The following is a 27,643-nucleotide window of genomic DNA, read 5'->3' as shown; positions in this document are numbered from 1 at the left end:
AAGGGGGCTTACATTCTAATAGGAAGACAACATGGAAAAATATATAAAGATATATGTGTGTGTATGTTTAAATATATATGTGTATATATGTGTGTGTATGTGTATTTGTATCTCCCAATCCCATTCTCAGATGCCTTAGTCTCATTCAGGTTAGGTTCTTCCAATTCTTTCCTCCAGAACTTTTAATTTCAATTTTTCCCTTTTAATTGAAATTTTAATTTTTTCCAATCATGTGCAAAGGTAGTTTTCAACATTCATCCATTTGCAATTTTATTAGTTCCACATTTTTTTACTGTTCTGTCCCTATAGTGGTGAACAATCTGGTAAATGTTTTACTTGTTCAGTTGTGTTTAACATAACTTGTATTAGTCATGTTTTGAAAGAGGAATTAGAACTATGGGGGAAAAGTGAGAAAAAAAGGAAAAACACAAGAAGTTTTAAAAAAGTAAGCATAGTACACTTTGCTCTGCATTCAGCATCCATAGTTTTTTCTCTGAATATGGATGGCATTCTCCATAGCAGGGTTGTCTTTGATCACTGAACTACTGAGAGGAGCTGTGTCCATGATAGTTGATCATCTCAATCTTCTCTTGGTTCTGCTCCCTTCACTTAGCATCAGATTATACAACTCCAAGCTTCTCTAAAGTGAATGCTCATGGTTTCTTAACAGAACGATAGTACTCCCTAACATTCATATACCATAACTTGTTCAACCATTCTCCAATGGATGGGCATGCCCTCAATTTCCAATTCTTTGCCACTACAAAAAGAATTGTTGCTATAGTTTTGAATATGTGAAGCTTTTTTTTTTTAAGTTTTTTGCAAGGCAGTGAGGTTTAAGTGGCTTGGCCAAGGCCACATAGCTCAGTAATTATTAAAGTGCCTGAGGCTGAATTTGAACTGAGGTACTCCTGACTCCAGGGCTGGTGTTCTATCCACTGTGCCACCTAGCCGTCCCTTGAAACACATATTCTTTTAGGGGTTTTTTTGCAAGGCAAATGGGGTTAAGTGGTTTGCCAAGGCCACACAGCTAGGTAATTATTAAGTGTCTGAGACCGGATTTGAACCCAGGTACTCCTGACTCCAAGGCTGGTGCTTTATCCACTACGCCACCTAGCCGCCCCGAAACATATTTTTTATAATCTCTTTGGGATACAGACCCAAAGAGTTCCAAATTGCTTCCCAGAATGACTGTTTCCTACTCCACCAGCAATGAAGCAGTATCCCAATCCTCCCACAACCTCTCCAACACTGACCATTTTCCTTTTTTGTCATTTTATCCAATCTGATAGGTGTGATATGATACCAGATAGTTGTTTTAATTTGCATTTCTCTAATCAATAATACTTTAAACTTTTTTTTTTCTGCAAGGCAAACGGGGTTAAGTGGTTTGCCCAAGGCCACACAGCTAGGTAATTATTAAGTGTCTGAGACAGATTTGAACCCAGGTACTTGTGACTCCAGGGCTGGTGCTTTATCCACTGCGCCACCTAGCCACCCCTAAACTTTTTTTATATGACCATAAATAGCTTTAATTTTTTCATCTGAAAACTACCTGTTCATATCCTTTGATGTTATATCAGTTGGGGACTGACTTGGAATCTTACATATTTGATTCTGTTCAGTATATATTTTAGAAATGATATTTTATCAGAAACACTAACTGAAAATTGTTTCCCAGCTTTCTGCATTACTTGGCTGCATTGGTTTTATTTGTGCAAAACCTTTTTAATTTCATATAGTCAAAATCATCCATTTTGTAATTTATAATGTTCTCTATTTCTTTTTGGGTCATAACCTCCCTTCTTCATAGATCTGACAAGAATATTTCTTGTTCTCTTAATTGGTCTATGGTATCACTCTTTATGTCTAAATCCTGTATCTATTTTGACCTTATTTTGGAATGGGGATGAGATATGAGTCTATACCTAGCTTTTGCCATACTATTTTACAGTTTTCCCAGAGTTAGTTTTCTTTGAGTTTATTGAACACTAGATTACTGTAGTTATTTACTATCATTTCTTTTGTGCCTAATATAATCTACTGATCCATTATTCTATTTCTTAGTCAGTACCAGATAATTTTGATGACTGCCACTTTATAATATAGTTTTATATCTGGTATAGCTAGGCTATCTTCTTTTACAATTTTAAAAATTAATTTCCATGAAATTTTTTAGCTTTTGTTGCTTCAGATGAATTTTGTTTCTATTTTTTCCTAGCTCTATAAATTTTTTTTGTAGTTTGGTATGGGATTGGATACGTTTTTAATTTGGGTAGTTATCATATATCTATTAATTCAGCTTAACCATGAGCAACTGACATTTCCCACTTGTTTAGATTTGACTTTATTTGTAGGAAAAATATTTTTTAATTATGTTCATACAGTTTCTGGTCCTGGGAGGTAGATTCCCAAGTGTTTTATGTTATCTACAGTTACTCTAAACGGAATTTCTCTATTTCTTGCTCTTGGGCTTTACTTATATAGAAAGTCTGGTGATTATGTGGATTTGTTTTATATCCTGTTACTTTACTAAAGTAACTATAGTTTTTTAGTTGATTTCCAAGGGTTCTCTAAGTATACTGTAATATCATCTGCAAAGAGTGAAAGTTTTCTTTCCTTATTCCCTATTCTATTTCCTTCAGTTTCTTTTTCTTTTCTTATTGCTAAAGTTAATTGTGTTGATAATGGGCATCCTTGTTTCACCACTGATCTTACTGGAAATGCTACTCTTTATGCCCAATACATATAATGTTTGTTGATCATTTTAGATAAATACTGCTAATCATTTTAAGGAAAACTCCATTTATTCCTATACTCTAGTGGGGTTTTTTTTTTGTTGTTTTTTTTTTAGGTTTTTGCAAGGCTTGATCATATCCTTAAAGAGAACAGAATTCTCAGAGGTAACCAGATCAGACAATAAGATATCTGGGGTTTTTTTTTCCCCCAAATTAAAGGGAATAGTCCTTGTACTTTGTTCAAACTCCACAGCTCCTTATCTGGATACAGATGGTACTCTCCTTTGCAGACAGCCCAAAATTGTTCCCAATTGTTGCACTGATGGAATGAGCGAGTCCTTCAAGGTTGAACATCACTCCCATGTTGCTGTTAGGGTGTACAGTGTTTTTCTGATTCTGCTCATCTAACTCAGCATCAGTTAATGCAAATCCCTCCAGCTTTCCCTGAAATCCCGTCCCTCCTGGTTTCTAATAGAACAATAGTGTTCCATGACATACATTATATCACAGTTTGCTAAGCCATTCCCCAATTGAAGGACATTTACTGGATTTCCAATTCTTTGCCACCACAAACAGGGCTGCTATAAATATTTTTGTACAAGTAATGTTTTTACCCTTTTTCCTCATCTCTTCAGGGTATAGACCCAGTAGTGGTATTGCTGGGTCAAAGGGTATGCACATTTTTGTTGCCCTTTGGGCATAGTTCCAAATAGCTCTCCAGAAAGTTTGGATGAGTTCACAGCTCCACCAACAGTGTAATAGTGTCCCAGATTTCCCACATCCCTTCCAACAAGGATCATTATCCTTCCTGGTCATACTGGCCAATCTGAGAGGTGTGAGGTAGTACCTCAGAGAAGCTTTAATTTGCATTTCTCTAATAATTAATGATTTAGAGCATTTTTTTCATATGGCTATGGATTGCTTTGATCTCATCTGTAAATTACCTTTGCATATCCTTTGACCATTTGTCAATTGGGGAATGGCTTTTTGTTTTAAAAATATGACTCAGTTCTCTGTATATTTTGGAAATGAGTCCTTTGTCAGAATCATTAATTGTAAAGATTGTTTCCCAATTTACTACTTTTCTTTTGATCTTGATTACATTGGTTTTATCTGTGCAAAAGCTTTTTAATTTAATGTAATCAAAATCATCTAATTGGCTTTTGGTGATGTTCTCCAACTCTTCCTTAGTCATAAACTGTTCCCCTTTCCATAGATCTGACAGGTAGACTAGTCCTTGATCTTCTAATTTGCTTATAGTATTGTTTTTTTATGTCTATGTCCTATAACCATTTGGATCTTATCTTGGTAAAGGGTGTGAGGTGTTGGTCTAATCTAAGTTTCTTCCATACTAACTTCCAATTATCCCAGCAGTTTTTATCAAAGAGGGAGTTTTTATCCCAGTGGCCGGAGTCTTTGGGTTTATCAAACAGCAGATTACTATACTCCTCTCCTGCTTTTACAACTAGTCTATTCCACTGGTCTACTACTCTATTTCTTAGCCAATACCAAACAGTTTTGATGACTGATACTTTATAATATAATTTTAGATTGGGTAGTGCTAAGCCACCTTCGTTTGCATTTTTTTTTTTCATTAAGCTCCTGGAAATTCTTGACTTTTTATTTCTCCATATGAATTTACTTACAATTTTTTCTGACTCATTAAAGTAATTTTTTGGAATTTTGATTGGTAGGGCACTAAACAGATAGTTTAGTTTTGGTAGAATTGTCATTTTTATTATATTAGCTCTCCCTATCCATGAGCAGTTGATATTTGCCTAGTTATTTAAACCTGATTTAATTTGTGTGAGAAGTGTTTTATAATTGTTTTCAAAAAGATTCTGAGTCTGTCTTGGCAAATAGACTCCCAAATATTTTATATTGTCTGAGGTTACTTTGAATGGGATTTCTCTTTCTAGCTCTTCCTGCTGTTTCTTGCTAGACATATATAGAAAAGTTGAGGATTTATGGGGGTTTATTTTATAACCTGCAACTTTGCTAAAATTGCTAATTGTTTCCAGTAATTTTTTAGATGATTTCTTGGGATTCTCTAGGTAGACCATCATGTCATCTGCGAAGAGTGAGAGTTTTGTCTCTTCCTTCCCAATTCTAATTCCTTCAATTTCTTTTTCTTCTCTAATTGCCCATGCTAACATTTCTAATACAATATTGAATAGTAGTGGTGATAATGGGCACCCTTGTTTCACCCCTGATCTTATTGGGAATGCCTCTAGCCTCTCCCCATTGAATATAATGCTTGCTGATGGTTTCAGATAGATACTGCTAATTACTTTAAGGAACAGTCCATTTATTCCTACACTGTCTAGTGTTTTTAACAGGAATGGATGCTGTATTTTGTCAAAAGCTTTTTCAGCATCTATTGATATGATCATATGATTTCTGATAGGTTTGTTATTGATATAATTGGATATATTAACAGTTTTCCTAATATTGAACCAACCCTGCATTCCTGGAATAAATCCTACTTGATTATAATGTATTATCCTAGTGATGACTTGTTGTAGTCATTTTGCTAAGATTTTATTTAGGATTTTTGCATCTATATTCATCTAGGAAATAGGTCTATAATTTTCTTTCTTTGTTTTAACTCTTCCTGGTTTAGGTAACAGTACCATATTGGTTTCATAGAAAGAGTTAGGCAGAGTTCCATCTTTCCCTATTTTTCCAAAGAGTTTATATAGGATTGGAACCAATTGTTCCTTGAATGTTTGGTAGAATTCACTTGTGAATCCATCAGGCCCTGGAGGTTTTTTTTAGGGAGTTCAATAATGGCTTGTTGAATTTCTTTTTCTGAGATAGGGTTGTTTAGGTATTTAATCTCTTCTTCATTTAACCTGGACAACTTATATTTTTGTAAATATTCATCCATTTCACTTAGATTATCAAATTTATTGGCATAGAGTTGGGCAAAATAATTTTGAATTATTACTTTAATTTCCTCCTCATTGGTGGTGAGTTCACCTTTTTCATTTATAATACTAGCAATTTGGTTTTCTTCTGCCTTTTTTTAAATCAGATTGACCAGAGGTTTATCAATTTTATTGGTTTTTTCATAATAACAACTTTTGGTTTTATTTATTAATTTAATAGTTTTTTTTGCTTTTGACTTTTATTAATTTCTCCTTTAATTTTTAAAATTTCTAATTTGGTATTTGATTGGGGATTTTTTATTTGTTCTTTAATTTTTTTAGTTGCATTTTTAGTTCATTGATTTCCTCTTTCTCCAATTTATTCATATAAGCATTTAGAGCTATAATAGATCCCTTGAGAGTTGCTTTGAATGAATCCCATAGGTTTTGGTATGTTGTTTCATTATTATCATTACCTAGGATAAAAATGGTTAATTCTTTCTATAATTTGTTTTTTGGCCCACTCATTTTTTAAAATCAGGTTATTCAGTTTCCAATTTGCTCTGGGTCTATATCTCCTTGGCCCAGTATTGCATATGACTTTTATTGCATTGTGATCTGAGAAAGATGTATTCACTATTTCTGCCGTTCTGCAGTTGATCATTAGGTTTTTATGTCCTAGTACATGGTCAATTTTTGTATAAGTTTCATGTACTGCAGAGAAAAAGGTATATTCCTTTCTATCCCCATTCAGTTTCCTCTATAAGTCTACCATATCAAATTTTTCTAGCAATCTGTTTACCTCCCTAATTTCTTTCTTGTTTGTTTTATGATTTGATTTATCTAGATCTGATAGCGGGAGGTTGAGGTCTCCTCCTAGTAGAGTTTGCTGTCTATGTCTTCCTGTAATTCTTTCAGCTTCTCTAGGAATTTGGGTGCTGTCCCACTGGGTGCATATACATTCAATATTGAAATGACTTTATTGTCTATGGTACTTTTTAGGAGGATAAAGTTTCCTTCCTTATCTCTTTTAACACTATCTATTTTTGCTGCTTTGTCTGAGATGAGGATTGCTACCCCTGCCTTTTTTACTTCAGCTGAAGCAAAATATATTTTGCTCCAACCTTTTACCTTTACTCTATATGTATCTCTCTGCTTCAAATGAGTTTCTTGTAAGCAGCATATTGTAGGATTCTGGTTTTTAATCCACTCTGCTATTTGCTTACGTTTTAAGGGAGAATTCATCCCATTCACATTCAAGGTTATGATTACTAATTCTTTATTTCCCTGTGTGTTATCTTCCCTCTGTTTGTATTTTTCCCCCTTCCCCCCCTTTATCCATATTCCCCAGTATTTTGTTTTTGAATACCACCCCCTTCAGTATGTTTGCCCTCCTATATCACCCCCTCCCCTTTCTTTCCTTTTTCCCTTTTCCCTTCCCTTCCTTTGGTTATTTCCCCTTATTTCCCCCACTCCCCTTCCCTTTCTCCATCCCCCCTCCCCTTTTCCCCTTTTAATACTTGAAAGGTTAGATGTTTTATAAGTTAACTGAGTATGTGTAGGTTGACTTTAAGCCAAGTCTGATAAGAAGATTCAGGTGTTTCTCCTCTGCTCCTTCCTTCCCCTCTATTACCACAGGTTTTTTGTACCTCTTAGTGTAATGAGATTTGTCCCATTCAATCCCCTCCCTCTTCCCGTCTCTTTCCTGTCCCCCTTTTTAGGGAGGTAGTGTATTTTTTTAGATCATTCTATCTAGGTCATAGAAAATTCTGAGTGTCTGTCCCTTCTAGTTCAGTATATTCTATTGGATACAGTCAAAATTCCTGAGGGTTATTAGAGTCTATGTCAAAGCTTTTTCAACAGCTATTAAGATATATGATTTCTGTTAATTTTGTTATTGATATGGTCATTTATGTTGATTGTTTTCCTAATACTGAACCATCTTTGCCTACCTGGTATAAATCCTACCTGATTATGGTATATTGCCCTAGTATTAACTTACGATCTCTTTGTATCATTATTCATTAGGGAGATTCGTCTATAATTTTCTTTGTCTTTTTGACTCTTCCTGGTTTAGATATAAGTACCATATTTGGTGTCATAGAAAGAATTTGGCAGAACTATTTTTTTTTTAAATAGCATCTATAGAATTGGAATTAACTGTTCCTTAAATGTTTGGTGGAATTCACTTGTAAATCCCTCTGTTCTAGAGATTCTTTCTTAGGGAGTTTATTGATTATGTTTTCAATTTCATTTTCTGAAATGGGGTAATTTAAGTATTTTATTTTCTCTTTTATAAATCTAGGTAGCTCATTTTTTTAAACTTTTTTTTCTAGGTTTTTTGCAAGGCAAATGGGGTTAAATGGCTTGCCCAAGGCCACACAGCTAGGTAATTATTAAGTGTCTGAGGTCGGATTTGAACTCAGGTACTTCTGACTCCAGGGCCCCTGGTCTATCCACTGCGGCACCTAGCCGCCCCCATATCTAATATATTTTTAAAAATATTCATCCATTTTATTTAGATTGTCAAATTTGTTGGCATACAATTGGATAAAATAGTTCCTAATTTTTACTTTACTCCTCATTGGTAATGAGTAATTTCATTTTTAATCCATTAGTTGACTCCAAGGATTTCCACTATCCACATGCTTGTCTCTGGACATTCTGGGAGCAATGGTCTGGTTTGCCTGTGCAGGTGCTGGCTTTGATGACTTCCTTCTTCAGTGCCTGGTTGCTTCTGGCTGACTTTTTGTGTTTTGGGGTATTGTAGTTTGTCATTGAATTTCTTTCTTTTATATTTAAATTTTATTTATTTGTTTTTGTTACATTTTAAGTTCCAAACTATCTTCCTCCCACCCCACCTCACTCTGTAGAAGACCACTATTTGACATGGATTTATAAATGTATGTAAAATCATACTAGACATACTTCTATTTATCAGTTCTTTCTCTGGAGGTGGATAGCATGTTCCTTCATATGTCCTTGGTGGTTAGTTTCAGTATTTGAAATATTTTGAATAACTTAGTTGTTCAAAATTGTTCTTAATGTAATAGTGCTTTTGCTGCCTAAAACATTATCTTGGTTCTGCTCATTTCACTTTTCGTTATTTCATGTGAGTCTTTCCATGTTTTGGGGTGTTTTGTTTTTTTTTAGATTTTTTGCAAGGCAATAGGGTTAAGTGATTTGCCCAAGGCATCTAGGTAATTATTAAGTGTCTGAGGTTGGATTTGAACTCAGGCCCTTCAGACACCAGGGCAGGTGCTTTATTCATTGTGCATGCTAGCTGCCCCCATGTTTTTCTAAAAATTAACCAGCTCATTTCTTACAACACAGTAGTATTCCATCACAATTATATGCCACAATTTGTTTACCCATTCTCCAGTTGATGGACATCCCCTCAATTTCAAGTTCTTTGCCAACATAAAGAGATCTGCTATAAGTATTTTACTTTTCCTTTTTTATTCCTTACCTTGGGAAACAGACCTAATAGTAGGGTTTACACAGGTTTATAACTCTTTGGTCATAATTCCAAATTGTCCATAAAAATTGTTGTTATCAGTTCACAATTCTACTAATAGTGTATTAGTATCCCAATTTTCCCATATCCAACTTTTATCATTTTTCCCTTCTATCATTTTAGCCAATCTGATAGGTATGAGATGATATCTCAAAGTTATTTTAATTAGCATTTCTATAATCAAGAATGATTTAGAGCATTTTTCATATGATCACATATAGTTTTTATTTCTTCATTGAAAAAACTGCTGGTTCATATCCCTAGGGAATGTCTCATTATGTTTCTTGATCATTATTAGATCAAATCCAAATTTCAGAGTTTTGCTTTTTTGGGCATGTGGGAACTGGGAGGTACCAGCCTTTCCAGTCTGCTTTTCTCCTCCAGAGGAGCTCTTTGTTTTGGTCAGAACCAGTCATCTGGGCCCCTGAGAGGTTTTAGCTTCTCTCCAGTGACTTTAATTCATCCTTAGCAGTGAATCTGAGTATTCCATTGAAGACAAACTTGAAAAGGTGATCTACTCCAAAGTGGTTAAGTCAGATAGAGTTACTGATTTGTAATACCCCACAGTCTATCTGCGCATTCTTTACAGAGAGCAAGAAGACATCTGCTAAGGAAGATGTTTTTCTTCAACTCATCTTGGGGAAATTTCCTAAAAATCACACTGGAGTAGGCTTCACAAATCCTCCTCTGTGATTCAGTTGGGATGAGAAGGGACTGTTTTTGTGGGGCTTTGTTTCCTCCTGAGCCCTTGCCATCACCACTCCATTAGTGAGGTGGGTATTTCCAAGAAACTTGTTAGGTATTTTCTCATACAAGTGATGCTAGCACATGTTCTTATGACCTTCACTCCAATTTTTTTTTTATATATTAAAAGGCATCCTCTTTATTGGTGTAGTGCAAAAAGTTACAGAAATAGCATTCTGGAACCTGGTTTAAATCCTGCTTCTGACAGATAATAGACATGACCAAAGTCACTTAACCTCTTTGTATCTGTTTCTGTGCCTGAAAATGGGAATAAAATGAGAATAATAATATACCTCTAACTTGTGCATAAGTCCTGTTCCAAGTGAATTGTAAGTTCTGGTCATTCCTTCCAAACTGGAAAGGCTTCAGATAGGGGACACAGGACATTTGCTTCTGGATCAATCCAGCTAAATTGTGGAAGGCCCATCACCACCTGGGCTGCAGGTTCAGCAAAGCCTCCAGCTCCAGTGGCTCATCCAAGAAAACCTACTAAGGTCCGGGGTTGATGGAAGCCTTTCAGATGGAGGGAGGACCCTCTCAGCCAAGCCTTCAAGGAGGGGCATAATAATGCTCCTACATGTGATGAGGAAGAAGCTATATAAAAATCTTAAGACACAAATGAGTTTTGATATTATCTTAGCACAAGAAAAGACAGTGGATAACAGTCTTTATGTGGTATGTGCAATTACATTGTTGTTTCATAAAACTTAAAAATATTTACCCTTAGGCAGATAAAAAGCTTACCCAAAGGGACCAGACTTGATTATTATATCTTCTCTTTAGCTACATCTCTCATGGTGGGGGGGGACAGGAAGAATGACCTGGATCTCCCCGTCCTTCCTTTCATTTTGTCTTCTGTTTGCTAGTGTTTCTTTAAACTTGATTAAATTTACTAAGAGGTAGCATGGTATGGCATAATGGAGAGTCATAAAGACATGCAAGGTTCTGTGGCTCCGCAGAGGCCTCAGCCAGCACTTTCAAACAATAAACTGTGAAACTGCTGGTCCACAATGCTAGGGACAGGTCCCCACCTGAGCACCTTAAAGAAAGGAAGTTGTCCATCACAAAAGTGACCTTTTGGGACAGTCCATTCCTTCTAGTTTCTTCCCCTTTTCCTTTACTGTTGACCATACAAAAGTACTGTACAAATGATCTTGCCTAGACTTCATAACTAATGTAACTCTCAGTGAATAAAAAAATCCTCGATGTTTTAATTCTATTTCTGATTCTTAGATTCGTGACCCTAGACAATTTACTTATTGTCTACCAAGCAAAGTTCTTATTTCATAGACTGATACTCAAGACTGTTATAATCTAGGTCTGCTTTGTCTTTTCTAACCTGAATTCATATGATTCCCTTTCACATATGAGAATAGTATAAGGTTGAGTTTTCAACTTGAACTAAAAATTTTAATTCTATTTCTGATTTTTAGATTCATGACCCTAGACAATTCACTTCACATCTTGAAACCTCAGTTTCCTTATCTGTAAAAGGAGAGGGTTGGGCTAGATGTTTCCTGAGAGGTTCTGATTTGGGAGTTCTTAGCCTTTCTTAAAAAATTAAAAATAATTTTTACCCTTTTGGCAGACTAATGAAGCCTGTGGACTTCATATCAGAATAATGTTTTTTAATGTATAAAATAAAATAGGATTCACAGAAATTCTATTAAAATATAGTGATAAAAATATTTTAAAAAATAAGACATGTTTGCAGAACCTAGGTTAAGAACATAGCTTCATCTCTGATGTTGTGATTCCTAAACAGATATTCTTTTTTATCTCAGTGTCTTTGCTCATGCTACACCTTATGTCAGACCGCTTCCCTGATCATCTTTGCCTGAGTATATTATAACCATTTTCCAGACCAGATGTCACCAAGTCCATAGAGCTTCTCTGTGCCTGCCCCACCCACCTAAAACATGCTTATAAATGTTCTCTCCTCTGACTCATGATCTCATAGCACTTGAGTCCATTTAAATAGTAAATATGTTCTAATATGTTTTATCTGTGCATACATTTTATCTCTCCCTATTAGAGAAGTAGCTTCTTAGGAGACAGGGGCATATTGTAGAGATAATCCTTTTTTGGGATATGTTGAACCTACTAGCTTCTGAGATCCCTTTGAATTCTGAGATTCTGTGTTTTATCTCTCAACACCTAAATGATCAAATTGAATTATTATTACTCTGAATGTCCTTTCTCCTTTCCCCTTTATCCTGGGTTGATTTTTGACCTGACCTTGGTCTCTTGTGTTTCTCAGGCTGGCAGTGATGGGGAGAGCATAGGAAACTGTCCCTTCTCCCAGAGACTCTTCATGATCCTTTGGCTCAAAGGTGTGGTATTCAGTGTCACGACTGTGGATCTGAAAAGGTAAGAAAGTTTGACACTTATCTTGAATAGACTCCAGATCTCCTGAATTATTTCACAAATATTGCTTGGTTTTTCCCCTCCTCTGTAAATATCACAGCAGTAATGAACGCTTTGGATGGATTGGAGCCTCTGGAATATAATCCTGATTCAGTTTCCAGAATCAGCTCCCCTCTCAAGTACTCCTACTAGAAAATTCCTCCACTTCTACCCTAGTTTTATTGAGTAGCTCATAGTTTAGCTTGAAGCTCATGAAATCTTTTCAAGGATACTTTCTAAGGATAGCAGGGAACCCTTAAGAAAGCTGGGTTTTTTTTTGTTTTTGTTTTTTAGATTTTTCAAGGCAATGGGGTTAAGTGGCTTGCCCAAGGCCGCATGGCTAGGTAATTAGAAAGTTGTTTTCTTGCCGGGCTGTCCGGACACTTGAGTGGTGGGTAGGACAAGCTGAATGCTGAGCCTCTAGAATACTGCTGCTGTGTCCTCTTGAGTTCCTTACTAAGGGACAGAGGCCATTTGGTGAGAAAAACACTGGACCCCCAGGCACTCCTTGTACCACTCTGTACCACTCCTTAGCACCTTGGCACCTTGGACTGAATTCTCTCTAGGCTCTCTCCCCCCTTTTTTATCTGCAAAATGAAGGGAAGGGCTGAAGAATTTCTTGGGTTGACTCCATTTCTAAAATGTGCAGATGGAAAATATGGTTGCTTTTGAGGACTGAGTAGAGCATGACCAGGATGATCTGTCCTGTGCCTTGAAAGATGTTTGACTCATGTAATGTTAAAATAATCCTTATCCATGAGCTCACCATTCATGTGGAGGAAGCTATTTCTAGCCTCCTGGAGGAGGGGGTCTTGATAGTCAGGAGGCACGTGCAGTCTGAACTGTGGGTCTGATGTGCATAAGGACTTGTCCTGATATGATCTTATAGAGCAAATGGGAATGCAGACAGAAACCCAGGGCAGCTTCCAAATGACCAAGACCACAGTAGCCATTAGGGATTATGCCCAGAAGGCCAGTTGTGGTGGGGCACTGCATTCATGCCAGCTAGCTTTTTGATGAATGGTGAATGATTAATGCAATAATGCACAGTGAGACTTCTTGGTGTTTGTGACACTTTGGACATTCTTGTGGGGTTTCTCTGTGTCTTTGGTCTTGTTCAGTCTTGTTCTTATTGCAAAGACAGTGCTCTCCAAGTAAGCATTGGGTTAGAGTTGTCCAGAGGTGAATATTTCAATCATTCTGGTGTTACCCAGAACCTTTGTTTGTAAAGCTTCCTGCAAATAATTATTTTCTTCCCTCATGTTTCATTGATGTGAAATTTTATTTACATCAGACAAGTGGGAATAACTTGTAGGTAATTTATTTTCATATGAGTGATTTTAGTGGCTTAGTTGCCCTGATTTAGCTAATGTTCTTCCCTGATACTGTTGTTAGGTGTACTGTGAAGAAATCTCTTCTTGGCTGTTATGACTACTTTCACATGGGTATAGAAATGGAGAAAGATTCTGAGAGGCCTTCATAATAAAGACAGCTACAGAATGAGAAAGTAAGGAGGTGAAGAGGTGCATCGGAGAAAACTCTAATGAAGCAGATATCTCCTGAGGACATCTAGGGCTGGGCTCTCCTTGCAGGCAGTGTGGTGAATGGCTCAGATGCTCCCAGAATTTTCTCCCAACCTTGTGAATTCCTGAGGCTGTCATTACAGATGAGGAAAGTGTATCCTATAGGGAAACTAACTGATTGGACCAGGGTCCCACAGCCTTGAGGAGCAATGGGATAATAAGAGTTAACTCCATGCTCCCAGCCAAGATGACCTCACTCCATTGCTCTCGGAGGAGGGTAGTCATCTATGTGACCACCCTGCATTTGGATGGAGTTTCCTACACAGTCAGATCTCTCAAGGAGACCAGGTTAGAACTGGATGTATTCCAGCCCCAAAGGAAACCTCCCTATACAGCTCCTAAGAATAGACCCTGCTGCCAGCACACACCCTGGCTGCGTCTGAAAATACTGGCATTTTTTCCTCTCCCATTTCTGGCCTGGAGTGAGTCTGCTGCACTCTGAATGAGCCACTTTTCTCCATACAGTGCTCCATTGTGATGCTTTCCCAGGAATTCTAAAATGAGCTATGGAAATCCACAGTTCCAAAAAGGACCTGGACCCAGCCCTGATATTTGAATAATGCTTTTCACTCTTCTACCTTTCCTGTGCCTCAGTTTTATTAGTTGACACTCAAATAGGGCTATATATATCTGCTGAGAAACCTGCACAAACACCCCCAACACTAGAGGCTACTCTATTGGGAGAGGTAGAGCTTTCTAGCATCTCCCTCTGTTCCAAATTCTTGGCTTTGGAAATCTTTTTTTTTTTCCCCTCAATACACTCATGAAGTAGCTCTTAAGCATAAGGTGGTTTCCCCAGGAAAAGTGAGGAAGCAACTGAGCTCAGCATATACTCTGCATTGCTTTTAAAATTCAAATTCAGTGGAATTATTTAAGAAGAACAAAATTATCTTATAGCCCAACATGCTCCTGTATGTCACTGAGACCATGAGCTTTCCCAGGGGTTCCTGCTCCATGTGCAGGACCTCATATCCTCTGCTCATCCTACCCATGTGCTTCTCTCAGTCCTTCATAACTAGTCTGTCTACTGGGCCTTTTTCTCATTCTTGAAATGGGGTGGGGGTGGGGGTGGAAAGAGTAGCTGCCCATCCATTATCCCCTCCTTTCTAACACATGACTAGCCTTTTCTGATTAAACATATCCTAGATAGGCCCTTTATTTACATCATGTGATAGGTTACCAATATGACCCTTGGCTTTCTGAGATCATTAATTCACAGCCATTTCCTAGGAGAGAATACTGGTCTTAAAAAAGTGAACTTTTGCATCAGCGAGGACTTTGAGATTATTGAAAATGTTGCACAAAGAGCCTAGTCTTTTGTAAAATATCTTGGGGTTTAAAAAAGTATGATTTTTTTTTTATGTGTGTGGGTGAAAAAAGGTCCATGGTGTACTTGATTTTTCTGCCTTTAAAGATAAGTGCTCAATTTAGAGGGTTTGAGACAAAAGCAGTCCCCTAAAGAGGCCGATGGGGAATCATAGGGCTCTTAGAAACCCATTCTACATGAGGTTAAGACAATTGTCACATGACATCTTATCCATAAGAACAAATTATTTCCCAGCTGTGGTTGGCCCTGTGGGATAGCTTTTTTGAGTTTCAGTCTATGCTAATAACTCTGCCAGTATTCATAGAACCCTATGGAGTCTTTGAATTACTTTCCTTAGTTGATTGCCAGTATATACATGGGCTGGTACCTTTGAGTGCTTTTGTGGGAGTTGATTCTGTGAAAAAAGTGAAAAGTAAATCTAAACCTCATTTTCTGTTCTTGTTGCATGTTGCATTTAGAGAACTTAGAGGCATAACATATCTCAGTGAATCAAAAGCTCAAAATGAATTTAGAGTTCCCTTTCATGGCCCAAAACTGAGATTGCCCTTGACTGAAGGATAAAGAGTAAAGGGACCCAAGCTACCTGCTGTTGGCAGCTCCAAGTCTGCATTGACTCTAAAAGGTTGACATGTTCTAGGCTGCAGCATGAATGAAAATGGTGCTCAGCATGTCTGTCATTGAGAATACATTGGATGAGAAAAGTAGGTGGGTTATTCTCAACCCAGGAGGGAAACCTCCAGTATCTCCTCTGAGGAGGGTATAGGAAAAAGAGCAGGGATACTAGAAGTACAAAGACTTGGGGACCTGGAACTGCCTGGTGGAAGAGGATTGCCACCTAGGTTCCTATTTCCACCAGAGTGTTAAAGCATCAGTGTGTCTGTTAATAATACTTACTTTACTCAGATATAGTGTCATTGTCAGGTATACAGAGGACTTGATCTTTGATTATCAAATAAGGTAATATCTTTCTTCCTCTCTCCTAGTTCCCTTCCATCTGACAAGTGTCCATAGCAATGGTCCAGTTCAGACTGGAGCTTGTTGCTCAGCACCTTCCACCTTCCAGGGTATCTTAAATTCTCCACATCAGTTACCAGCAGGTATTATCTCTATATTATCTTTAGTATCAGCAGGCACAGGTGTAGGCCACTGTCATACTTGAGAGAAAGGACTAGGACCAGAGGGTCCTACAAGGGGGCAAATAAAAGGGAGAAGATAATCCTTAAAATTTGAAATGTTCAGTAATGAAATAAACTGCCTGAGGATGTAGAGAAATCCCTCTTCCAGAAATTTTCCAGCAAACTCTGGATGCTCAGCTGTAGGGGAGGCAGAAGAGAATCCTAATTAGGGTCTAGGCTAGGTCCTTTTTACCTGAGAGTCTGATTCTAAGAAAACCCTAATGCTGTCTTGCATCTCTGGTTTATAAAATATTTTTTCTTGCAGTAGGTAAGGAGTTCAAGGATGGTTCTCTTTTGAGAGGATAAAGAAGTTGAAATACTGAGCAAATAGTAGGCAGAACTAGATTTGTACCTGGTTTTCTTATTCCCAAGGCTAGGGGATTTGAAGGACGGGGGAAGGGGCAGAGCTCAGGGAATTGTTGCTGGGACATGGTAGAGGGACGGGCTTAAGGGATCAGTTACACTGATTTTCAGAAATGAGAATTAGAATGGTAATTGTTGCATATGAGAGATACAACCTTTTTCAGCATTGTTGACATGTACCACCATCACTAATGAGAATTTCTTTTGTGTTTGGTTTGGCAGAGGCCTCCACTTCCAGTGTTATCTCTTTTCAAGGGCAAGGCTGGGATGTGGGGATATGGGAGCGGGGAGAGACTTGGAGGAAGAAGTGATCTCTTCCTCTTTGCTGTCTCTCAGACTTCCTTCCTCTCCCAAACCAAATATCCTGTTAGGAACTTGTCAGTGCAAGGGCCAGTTGTCTCTGCAGTAGAGGGGTCAGGTTCCAGTTGGCTTGTTTGAAAGGTTATTTGTCCACTCTAAATGGGAATCACTTTAAAGTGTTTTTCTTAGAGTGTGCTGCTTCTGTTGTCATCCCAGATGGTTCTGTGATGGGTGGAGGCTGAACTGGAGAACTGAGGTACAAAAAAGAATGTTTTCAATTAGAGCCTTTGTGACTGGCTGCCGAAGATTCACAGGTAGCTACACTAGATCCTGTTCTTGAGGAACTTGTAGTCTAATGGAGTGGCCTTGACAACATAGGAGAGAGGGCTAACTGTAGAGGGGAAAGGTGCCATTGAAGTGGAGGGTGAGGATGTCCTTTTCTGATGTGGTAATTAGTAAAGGAACAGAGGCAGGGGAAAGGCAGGGTGAAAACAAAGGGTAGGAAGTTCTAGGGTGGCTGTAAGAGGAGAAATATGAGCTCTGAGTATGACTGCAAGACCGATGAATTGGAACCAGACTGTGCAGGGTCTTGAATGCTAGGATCATCCAGAAGTCCATGCTTTATTGAGGAGGGTGTGAAGAGCCTCTTTAAGGCATTGACCTGCAAATCACCTAATGATCTGGGTTCCCCAGAACACCTGCATTTCTTTCTCTTGAGTGAACCTGACAGGGAGAGTCAGCGGCCACAGCCACCTTGTAGAGGTAAGGAGCCATCCATTCCCCAGCAGAAAGATTTCCTAATTGCATTGGACATTGCTGTCCAGTTTTGGGGATGCAGCTTGTCCAAGGTCTGCTCCTGGCCCCATAGATGGTATTGATTCCAAATTGATGGATCCTGCAGAGAGGTGACAAGGTACTGGAAGAGAGGGGGCACTCCACAAAGTCCTTTTTGTGTGTGAGCAAGTGTATGTGAGTGTGCACATGTGTATTTGTGTAGGTGTTTACACACACCTGTGTGAGAATGTGCTGTGTGTGCATGTGTGTAGATATGTATGTGAGCAAGTATGTAATTTGTGAGTGTGTTTGTGAATGTGTGTGCACATTTGTGTATGTGTGTCTATCCGTGTGTGCATGTGTGTGTGTGTGTGTGTGTGTGTTTGAGGGGTGAACCAGTGGGAACAAAATTCATATGCACATGATATCTGGGCTGTCAAACTGCAAATGCCCCTATTCCTCTTTAGAGTTCCCCTCCCAAGAATAAGTTTATATTTATATGGTGCTTTATCCCATATCTTATGTCTTTTGATCCAACAACTCTTAAAGGTAGGTATTATAAACGTCCAACTCAATTTTCCTAGAATAAAGGATCTGGAGCCAGAAAGAACTTTTTAAAGAGATAATTTAGATACTTTGCTCACAAAAATCCTGTTATGTATTATTATCCCCATTTCCTCTAGAGAGGAATCTGAAGATCAGAAAGATGAAGTGATTGCCCTTAGTATTAGATGACAGAGTCTGGAAAGGGATTCCTCATGACTCCCAACTGCCAAATCTAGTGTTCTTTCTACTAGTTCGTTACTTTCCAAACAGTGGACCTGGAAGAAGATTTCTTTCTCCTTTCTAAATCCAGGATTCCTATTTTCTCATAATTTTGCATTTTATTTAACTTGTCAAACTATTGTCAAATTGGTTGCTTACTGTATGACCTTAGGTAAGTCATTTAATCTCCATGAGCCTCAGTTTCCCAATCTGTAAAATGAGGGAGTTGAGAGTGGATATTTTCCAAAGGCTGCTCCAATTATAACATTTTGTATTCTAAGATCCTTTTTAACTTGAATTTTTCTCTCTCTATTTTTTTCTCACTCTCCTTCTTCCTGCTCTCTCTCCTCCCTCTTCACACATATACATATATGTATATGCTATGTATGTATATATGCACATATGTGTAATATTTCAAGCAGTACATAATGAAAGCCATGGTTGAAAAAATAGAAAGTCAAAGAAAACAGTAGGATTTTAGGACCTTTAATTCAGTCCTGAAATTTCACTATACTGAGAACCATTGCATCATCATAATGCATTTTTTCACTGTGATGTCAATTTGTTTTTAATCTGAGTGAAGTAGGACACAATTTACTTAGAAAAATAAATTTCATCTTATCAATTGCTATAATTTAATGCATTTTCTTTGTAAGAACTATTTTTCTGGGGAACTGGAGAATATTCCTTCTCCCTGACTAAGAGAAGGAATGATTAGGTTTTGACAACTTTTTCTTTTTTTTCCCTTTTTTGGTCACTAGGAAACCTGCAGACCTACAGAACTTGGCTCCAGGGACTCATCCACCATTTATAACATTCAATAGTGAAGTCAAAACGGATGTGAATAAGATTGAGGAGTTCCTGGAGGAAGTCTTGTGCCCACCTAAGTGAGTATTAAAGAGGAAATGAAGCTTGGAAATAGTGCCACTGTTGAAGTTTCCTTTTTTTTTTTTTTTTGAATGGATAGTTGGAACAACTGGTCCTTGAGAAAGAATCCTGTTTTCTGATACATTAAACATCTGGTTAACAAGCAAATAACAATTTTTTTAAAGTTTATAATTACTCATATTAGAGGTAAATAAGAACCTTTCCTCCCAGAGTATTGACTTTCTGTTGAATATAGCTGAACAGCTGTCTGAACTGAGATGAGCCACTCCCCCGTTCCCTTTCTGACATGGGTCATCATTAGATCGAAGAGTTGATGTCAGAAAGGGAGCAGAGGAAGTGGCTCTGCCCAACAGACTGTTTTGTATTTGATGCTGTAGACAGCAGGGAGCCAGTGTGTGGGGGGAGATCCCTAAAGATTTGTGCTTTAGGAACTCACTTTAGTGACTGAATGGGGGAGATGGATAGAATTGGGGTGAGGCTTGGAGCTGGCAAATAGGCTTTCAGGTTATTGCTATAGTCCAGGTGTGAAGTGATGAGGGCTTGCATCAGAGTGGGGACACATTGGAGAGATTTTGCAAAGGTGGAACCAGCAGACCTTGGCAATAGCCTCGATATGGGAGGTAAGAGAGAGTGACAATCCAGGATGACTCCTGAGGGATGGAAAGATGGTATTATCTTCTACAATAACAAGGAAGTTTGGAAGGTAAGGGAAGGGAGGGAGGGTTTAAGAGAAAGCTTATAAATTCTGTACTTCACTCATTCCCTATTAACTGAGGCCTTCAAACAGGCCAGTTTCCCCAGTCTTAAAAAAGCTCTCTAGATATTACCCTTTCCTTAAAATGTTTAATTAACTTTATAACTCCTCTTCCTTAATTGTTTCCACTTGCTGCTTCTACTTCTTTTCTCACTTGATCTTCAATCTTTTGCAGAACTTCTGACCTCATCACTCAACTGCGACTGCTTTTTTACATATGATTTCTTAGCAGACTTTTAAATATATTTGAACTTTATTTTTCCTCCAATTACATATAAAAATAATTTTTAATATTTAAAAAATTTTGAGTTTCTAAATTTTCTCTCTCCCTCCCTCTCTCCCTTCCAAACCCCCCTCTCTAGGACAGCAAGTAATTACTGTTAGTGTTGAAAGTAGCAAATTATGTTATTGAAGGGCTCAACAAAACAAGTTCAGGGGGCCCTTCCTCAATATACAGACATTAGTAGGCTTTTTTAAAAAAAATTATGGCAATAGGGTTAAGTGACTTGCCCAAGATCACACAGATAAATAATTATTAAATGTCTGAGGTCAAATTTGAACTCATATCCTCCTGACTCCGGGGCCAGTACTCTCTCCACTGTACTGTCTAACTGCTCCTCATTAGTAGACTTTTTAAAAAAGTTTTGGTATTTTACTGTTTTTTAATTAACAAACAATTATTTTCTCTCTCCTCTTTTTACAGCCCTTTGGTAAAAGAGAAATAAAGCTCTTTTAGCAATTATGGTACTTAAAAACAAACAAATTCCTGTGTTGGCCCTGTCCGAACACATGACTTCTTATGTATCTCTCTGCAGAGGTGATCCTCTAGAATAATGGTTGGTGACTGCAGTGATCTGTGGTGCTGCACAGGACAAAAAATTTCAACAATTTTTTGCATTTACAGTATTATTATTATTGTCTAAATTGTTCTCCTTTTTTCTGATCACTTCACTTTGCCTCAGATCACACATATTTCTCTGAAATGTGCTCTCATCATTTTATCCAGTGAACTCATATTTCATAGCAGCTATATTACATCATCATCAGGTATTCTCCCAGGAGAAGGAAACCTTAATTGCTAGATCTTTGTTGTTACCAAGAGTTGCTTTATTTTTGTTTATATGGATCTTTGTCCTCTTTCTTTGATCTTTTGGACTCTTGGGAGACTGGGGTGGCCCAGGCCTCAGAGGCTTTTTGTTGTTGCATTGATCAATTTCTTCCTTTTTTTTTTTTTTGAACTCAGGTACTTCTGACTCCAGGGCCCATGCTCTATTCACTGCGCCACCTAGCTGCCCACATTGATCAATTTCTTAACTGAACTTGGTGATTCCTGAACACTGGTTTCCTGTAGCTCTCCCTTAGCTTCAGGCTCAAACTATTCACTTCACACTTACCTCCAGCTCAGAGGGCTTCCCTGGACCAGAACACAGAGCACATGCCTCTGCCCTAGGGTCTTGTAGAGTAGGTAGATGTTGTCTTTTCCCTGACTTTACAGTTCTCTGAAGCCAGCTCCAGAGAAGACTCATGAAGTAAAAAAAAAGTTCTGGGCTTTGGGAAAGAGTTAGGAACATGCTTGCCCTGGAGGAAGAGGTTTTTTCCAGGTGGCAGGGACCCTCAAATTCCTGTTCTCCGTTTCCTGCACAGTCAAATTGATCATCCATTAAACAGAGCCACTTAAATCAAGAGAACTGGATTTTTATGGGCCACTTTCTGCAGAATTCAGAATAGAGATAATTCACTTTGGCTTGTTTTAGTATCACATATGGTACATATACCTATTCAAGGTGAAACCAGCCTCCCACTAAAAAGTCATTCTGGGCATAAATTGTTAGGGCTTGTTGTATAATTGTTTTATTGTGTATCTTTCAATAACATACTGAAAAGATATTTATTTGCTTGGTTGGTTACAGTAGTCAAATCAATTGAATTAATATCTAACAAATAATTATAATCTAAGTTCACTTTATCCTGTAGAATATAATAAGGGATTTTTTTGAAAACAAATGAAGCATATTCAGTTATGTTCTCACTATTCAAAAATATTTTAATGAGAACCAAAAAACCTTTTATATCACTAATTCAATAAAAAAATTAAAAAAATTAAATATTTTATCCCTTAAATCTTTTAAAATGTCAAATTTGTTATGGTTTATATAATAGATTATAGCATAATATAATCAACTATTAATAAAGAAGTACATATGTATAATTTATATATGTAAATATATATATATATGTATATATATATATTACATATATATATATATATATGGAATGGTTGCTAAAAACCTTTTTGTGCTGATAGTCTTTTAATTAAAAAAATGGAGATAAATTATATGAGACTTAAAACTCCAAGCCTATTAGAGGCAATCTCTTCTCTAGCCTCTTTTACTACTGCCCTAAGTAATTTTACTACTATTTTTCCTTTAACCTCCTTTACTGGCTTTCAGATACAGTGATCCTGGCACATAAGGACCTGGGAGTCCCTGGTTCCAGGGGGCTTTTCTACCCTTATCTTATGTTGTTCCCAATCACACATTTCTCTATTTCAGCCAAACTAGATTATTCTCAGTTTTCTGTTGTCTCATTTTTCTGTCCCATATCCTATTCTGAGCTCACACTTTCCATCTTGCCTGGAATAAACCTCCCCTTTCCCTGCTCCTCCCAGTTTCTATCCCTTTAGTCAAGGGGCCAGCTGAGGAGCTACTTCCTTCATGAAGACTTTCCAAGACCCAGATGCTGCCTTCTTTCTTCCAGGGGAAGCAACGTGGCATTGTGTTTAGAGTCAGAACTTTGGTTCTGACTTATTGGTCTGCAATGGTATAATGGTGACTGTTTCATTAGCTGTGGCACCCTAGGCAAGGCAGTTTAAAATGGGGATAATAAACTTGTATTAGGCTAATTCCAAAGGTTGTTAAGAGAAAAAAGGGGACAGTTCCATTTAAATGTGCATTATCCTTGGCATTTGCAACTTTCTTCAAGATTTGGCTTATGACCTGGCTCTCCTCTGAAGCCTTTTCCCCCTTACCTGTCTTCTTCCTCCCAGCTGGTTTGGTTCTCTCCTCAGATTTCTTGCACAACTTATTTGGACTGATCCTACATAGCGTCCTCTGCTGTGACTCCTGGTAAATTGTGTCTCTTCCTTATTCCCCAGGAGGGTGACAACTCTTCATTTTTGGCTGACCCCAGAGGGCATCAGTGCTCTGCTGATCTCTGATTTGGGGGCAGAGTTCATTCTCCTTATCTTTTCTCAACCTGGGTGACCCTTGCCTGGATCCTCTTCTCCTAGCATTCTGGGAGCCTTGTCTGGCCTGCACAGCATATGTGGGTCCCGGGGAACACGTGTGCTGTCTATCTACCTTGCTAGATGACCAGTTTGCCTTCTTTTCTGGTCATGCATTTTTTTTTGCTATCAGAGCATCAAAAATTTGGAGCTAGAAGGGGCCTCTCCCTGCAAACCCAGAACTCCTTTCCCTTCCCCTGCTCCCTCTGTGCATTGGTCATTGTTGCAGCCTGCTCAGGGGCAGAAACCCAGCTCCACATAATAAGTGTTTAGGTAATTCCAGAAATAGAGATAAGTGCAGAAGAAGTAAACAGTGGGGCAGGATAGGGACTGAACTTTCCAAATAAGATTTGTTACTGAATTGAACAAAATAGATATTTTTTAAAAAGCATATTAGGTTTGAGAATACTTTACCTTTGGCCAGTCTGTAGCTGTGTGTATGGAAAACTGACCAAACAGTGTATAATTGTCCTGCTCAACACTTTCTCCTTTGAGAATGTGCAAGAAGAAGAAATATTTCAAGGATCCCATTATGCACCTTCTCTGCACTGTCCTGCCCTGGCATTAACCATTGCTCTTCCTTCTTGTTCACCTTTACCAGTAGCTTTCTCATTCAGAGGTGGGCTTAGGTGCACCTCAGCAGCTTCCAGGAACTAAACTGGGGATGTTTTTGTTCTGTTTCATCATGACCATTGACAATAACTGGAGTGATTGAAGAGACAGCTTCCAATCAAAGCATTCTCTAAGTCTAGGAGAAGGATCAGAATTCGGACCCTTGGTGAAAGAACTGACTCCTCCCTGTCTGTGTAATTACAGGTTTGACCACAGACTCTTTTATTTGTCAGTACAGTGGGTTCTCTGCCCTGGGGAAAGGACTTCCTCCCTCCAGCTGCTTCATAGAATATTTGTGACTTGAGTTTGGAGCAAGAGCAGGCCCCTGAGGTCCAAAGAAGGATGGGCTAGCTTGTCTTACTGGATTTGTAGACAGCATCCCCAGCTTTTGCTCTGGGTGAGAAACTGAGAAAGGAGATCTCCAGTAGGGTTGGTAGCTAGAAAAGGGACCTTAGAGGTCACCTAGTTTAGTCTCCTCATTTTAAAGATGAGGAAACTAAGGGAGGGGAAACAAGTTGTTCAGGGTTGTATAGCTAATGAAGGGCCATCTTTGGGCTACAAGTGCAATCATTGTTTGCTCTTTTCCAAAGAGAATTCAAGTAGACTGGCTGACCCTCTGAACATTGCCACCAACCCTAGGACACTTATATTAGCGATTAGAGAAGCTGACCCCTTCAGCATTTGCCAGCAGCCTTAGGACACTTGTGTTGGTGATTCCAGTTGCATTCAGTCCTTCTCACAGTAGCCAGGAATGCTAATTCATAGTCATTAGGTCTTTAGCAGACAGAAAAGGTGAAGGAAGACTTGCTAACCTTTATGTTATTGGTCTGCAATGGTATAAGATTTCCATAGGTTGTGGGGGTACCAAAATGCTTGGGTTCTAGTGCCATGAATTGTGGACCTAAAGCTGGAAGGGTCTTCTGGTGATCTGGTCCAACCATTCCATTTCACAGATGAGAAAATTGAGACATGAATTATTTAAGTAACTTGCCCAAGTAATATATGGCAGAACCAGGGTTCAAGTGAAGGCCTTCTGGTTCCAGAACTAGTGTTCTTTTGTTGTATTTGTCCCTGTTGACTTGAACCTGCCTTGACCCAAGACTAAGTAGACTGTTCCAGCCCCTAAATTTCCCATTCCAACCAAGCATTCACACTGTCTCCCATTCTTCAGAGTATGTGTAGGGGGCAGGATAGAGGAGTGTCTTTGGAGTAGTTCTGTTTCTGTTCTATTCTTTGAGTCTTCTCTGTCCCCAAAGATGCCCTATACTTCTAAAAGTGTTGTTCACACTAAACATCTTCATGACCTCCTATTATCCACCAGTTGTTGGTTCAACAGCATCTTATTACTTGGCATCCACATATTTAGACATTATGCTCTTCTAAAAAGAGATTGAGCTGATTTACTTTTGAGAAGCAGAATGTCAGTGTTTAAAAAAATGTATTAGGGCAGAGCTTGTTAGCCTTTATTTTATCAAGCTTCCTCCCTCCCTGATGAGGAAATGCAGTCAGAGGTGAAGTGATTGTTCCAGGGTCACCCAGCTAGTGTCTGAGACCATATTTGTACTCAGTCTTCCTGACTCCAGGTCTGGTATTCTAACCACTTACACCACCAGTTGCCTCTCTGTCCATTGATAGTGTACCAAAGTCTTTGTATCTCTTCTTGTTTTGTTTGTTTTGTTTTGTTTTGTTTTGTTTTTAGGTTTTTGCAAGGCAAATGGGGTTAAGTGGCTTGCCCAGGGCCACACTGCTAGGTAATTTGTACTCCTGACTCCAAGGCCGAGTGCTTTATCCACTGCGCCACCTAGCCGCCCTGTATCTCTTCTTGAAAGAATGTTTTTATAAAATATGTATCGCGAAGGAAATCACTTATGCTAAAATATAGTTATTAATTTTTTTTAAACATTCACAGACCCGAGGTCAAGAATCTCTGTCCTCAGAATTAGAAGACCTCTGTTCTGGGCTCTGTTATCAACTAGACCTTTCCTTGAATTGGTCATCTCTGTTCTCAGGACCTCTATCTCCTCATCTCTAAGAGGAGGGGGTTTGTTGGAAAATGATTGTGCTGTTAAAATGATGAAGGGGATGGTTTTAGAAAAACTGCAGAATTTTGTATGAGCTGACGCAGAGTGAAAAGAGATCAATTTATACAATATCAACAACAATGTAAAGAAAAAAAACTTTGAAAGATTAAAGAACTCTGATCAATACAATGACCAACCCAGGATTCCAGAGTACTCATGACATAGAGGTCATAGGGTGCTGATTGACACAGATTTTTTTTTAAACATAGCCAGTGTGAGAATTTGTTTTGTTTAACTAGAAAGTCCAAACAAAAAGTGGGGGGCCGGCTTAGATCATCTCTGGTCTTCTATGAATGAATATTTCAGTGCTCCAAGGAATCACACTTTCCTCTGGTTAGGTATTCTTTGTAGTAATACAGAGAACAGCCCCTCAGGCTAAGGAACACGCAGTCCTCATGAGTTCATTAAAAGGCTATCTGCTCTTCATTGGGCTGGTCTTTGTTTTACAGACTGCATTCTCCACCAGGAAGCATCCCCGTGCTGAATTCTTCCCCGCTTAATGTCTGTGAGAGTTGATGCTTGGCTCTGTGGGCTTTATTTTTAAGAAACCAGGGTTACCTTACAGCTTAGCCTATTCTCTTCTACCTTTTTCCCCACTTTATTCAAAAAACTACTTTGAATAAGTTCTTAGGGAGTAATCGATAGAAGAAAGGAGAGTTGTACAGTAAAAAGAACCCCAACTCCAGGACAGGAGGGTTCAAATTCTGCCTTGTAAACTGATTGCAGTGTATGATTATGTGACAGTGCGACAGTCAGCTAGCTGCCATAGGTCTGTTTCCTGGTCTGTGAAATGAGCAGGTTGGATTCCTTGCTTGGACTCTGAAATCTCTTTGAGCTAGTTATTCTGAGAAGACCCTAAGACAACCTGTTTAGTAGCAGGTAGAAAGTAGCAGCTACTCAAGCTCCTGGGCCCACACGGAGGAGTTCTTACCAGAAAACATAAACATAACAAAATTTTGGTAGGTAAGGGGAGGAGAAGTGATGTAGAGTTGGAGACAGTCGTGGCGGTGACTGTGCCATTCACATTTTGGAACTAGTCAGCAACTTCATGGTCTAGTCATTGATCAAAACATGATTTCAACTTAGAACTTATTGACTTAGGAAGGGGAACAACCTCATGGTCTACTGCAAGGGAATGGGATTAGATTCCTCCTTCACTCTTTTCTCTCACCTTTGCTTAGCTGTAAGTCAGGAGAGTAAAGGCTTCATCTTTAGACTGGGAGCTGTTAAGCGGGATACCCCTACTTAAAGCCCCTCCCTTCCAGGGTCAGTGAGACCATCAAATGAGATAACATTTATTCAGCAGGTGTCCAGAGCTTGGCAACTAGGGCTAACCCCTGCACCCTTGCTCTGTATTCACCACCATGCCTGCGGTTCAGTGCTCCACCTCTAAGTCAGCCACAGCACACTTGACATTAGAGTTGGTTATTAAGTTCTGGAAAGAGGAGAAGCCTTTGGAGTGA

At 38.6% G+C, this 27,643-nt stretch overlaps 1 protein-coding gene across 3 annotated transcripts in view; it reads left to right on the top strand.

Moving 5' to 3' along the window:
• CLIC4 (chloride intracellular channel 4) overlaps window positions 1–27,643 on the top strand; it is an 84,112-nt gene that overhangs the window by 43,348 nt on the left and 13,121 nt on the right. For all 3 annotated transcript variants that reach the window (XM_074218098.1, XM_074218096.1, XM_074218099.1), the window contains exons 2-3: window positions 12,130–12,239; window positions 19,324–19,449. In XM_074218098.1, the coding sequence (XP_074074199.1) occupies window positions 12,130–12,239; window positions 19,324–19,449 (236 nt within the window). The remainder of the gene's footprint in view (window positions 1–12,129; window positions 12,240–19,323; window positions 19,450–27,643) is intronic.

This window comes from Macrotis lagotis, chromosome 1 (assembly GCF_037893015.1).
Source record: "Macrotis lagotis isolate mMagLag1 chromosome 1, bilby.v1.9.chrom.fasta, whole genome shotgun sequence".
Classification (NCBI taxonomy): Eukaryota; Metazoa; Chordata; class Mammalia; order Peramelemorphia; family Peramelidae; genus Macrotis; species Macrotis lagotis.
The sequence above is the reverse complement of the archived record's forward strand: the minus strand, read 5'-3'. Positions and strand labels throughout refer to the sequence as shown.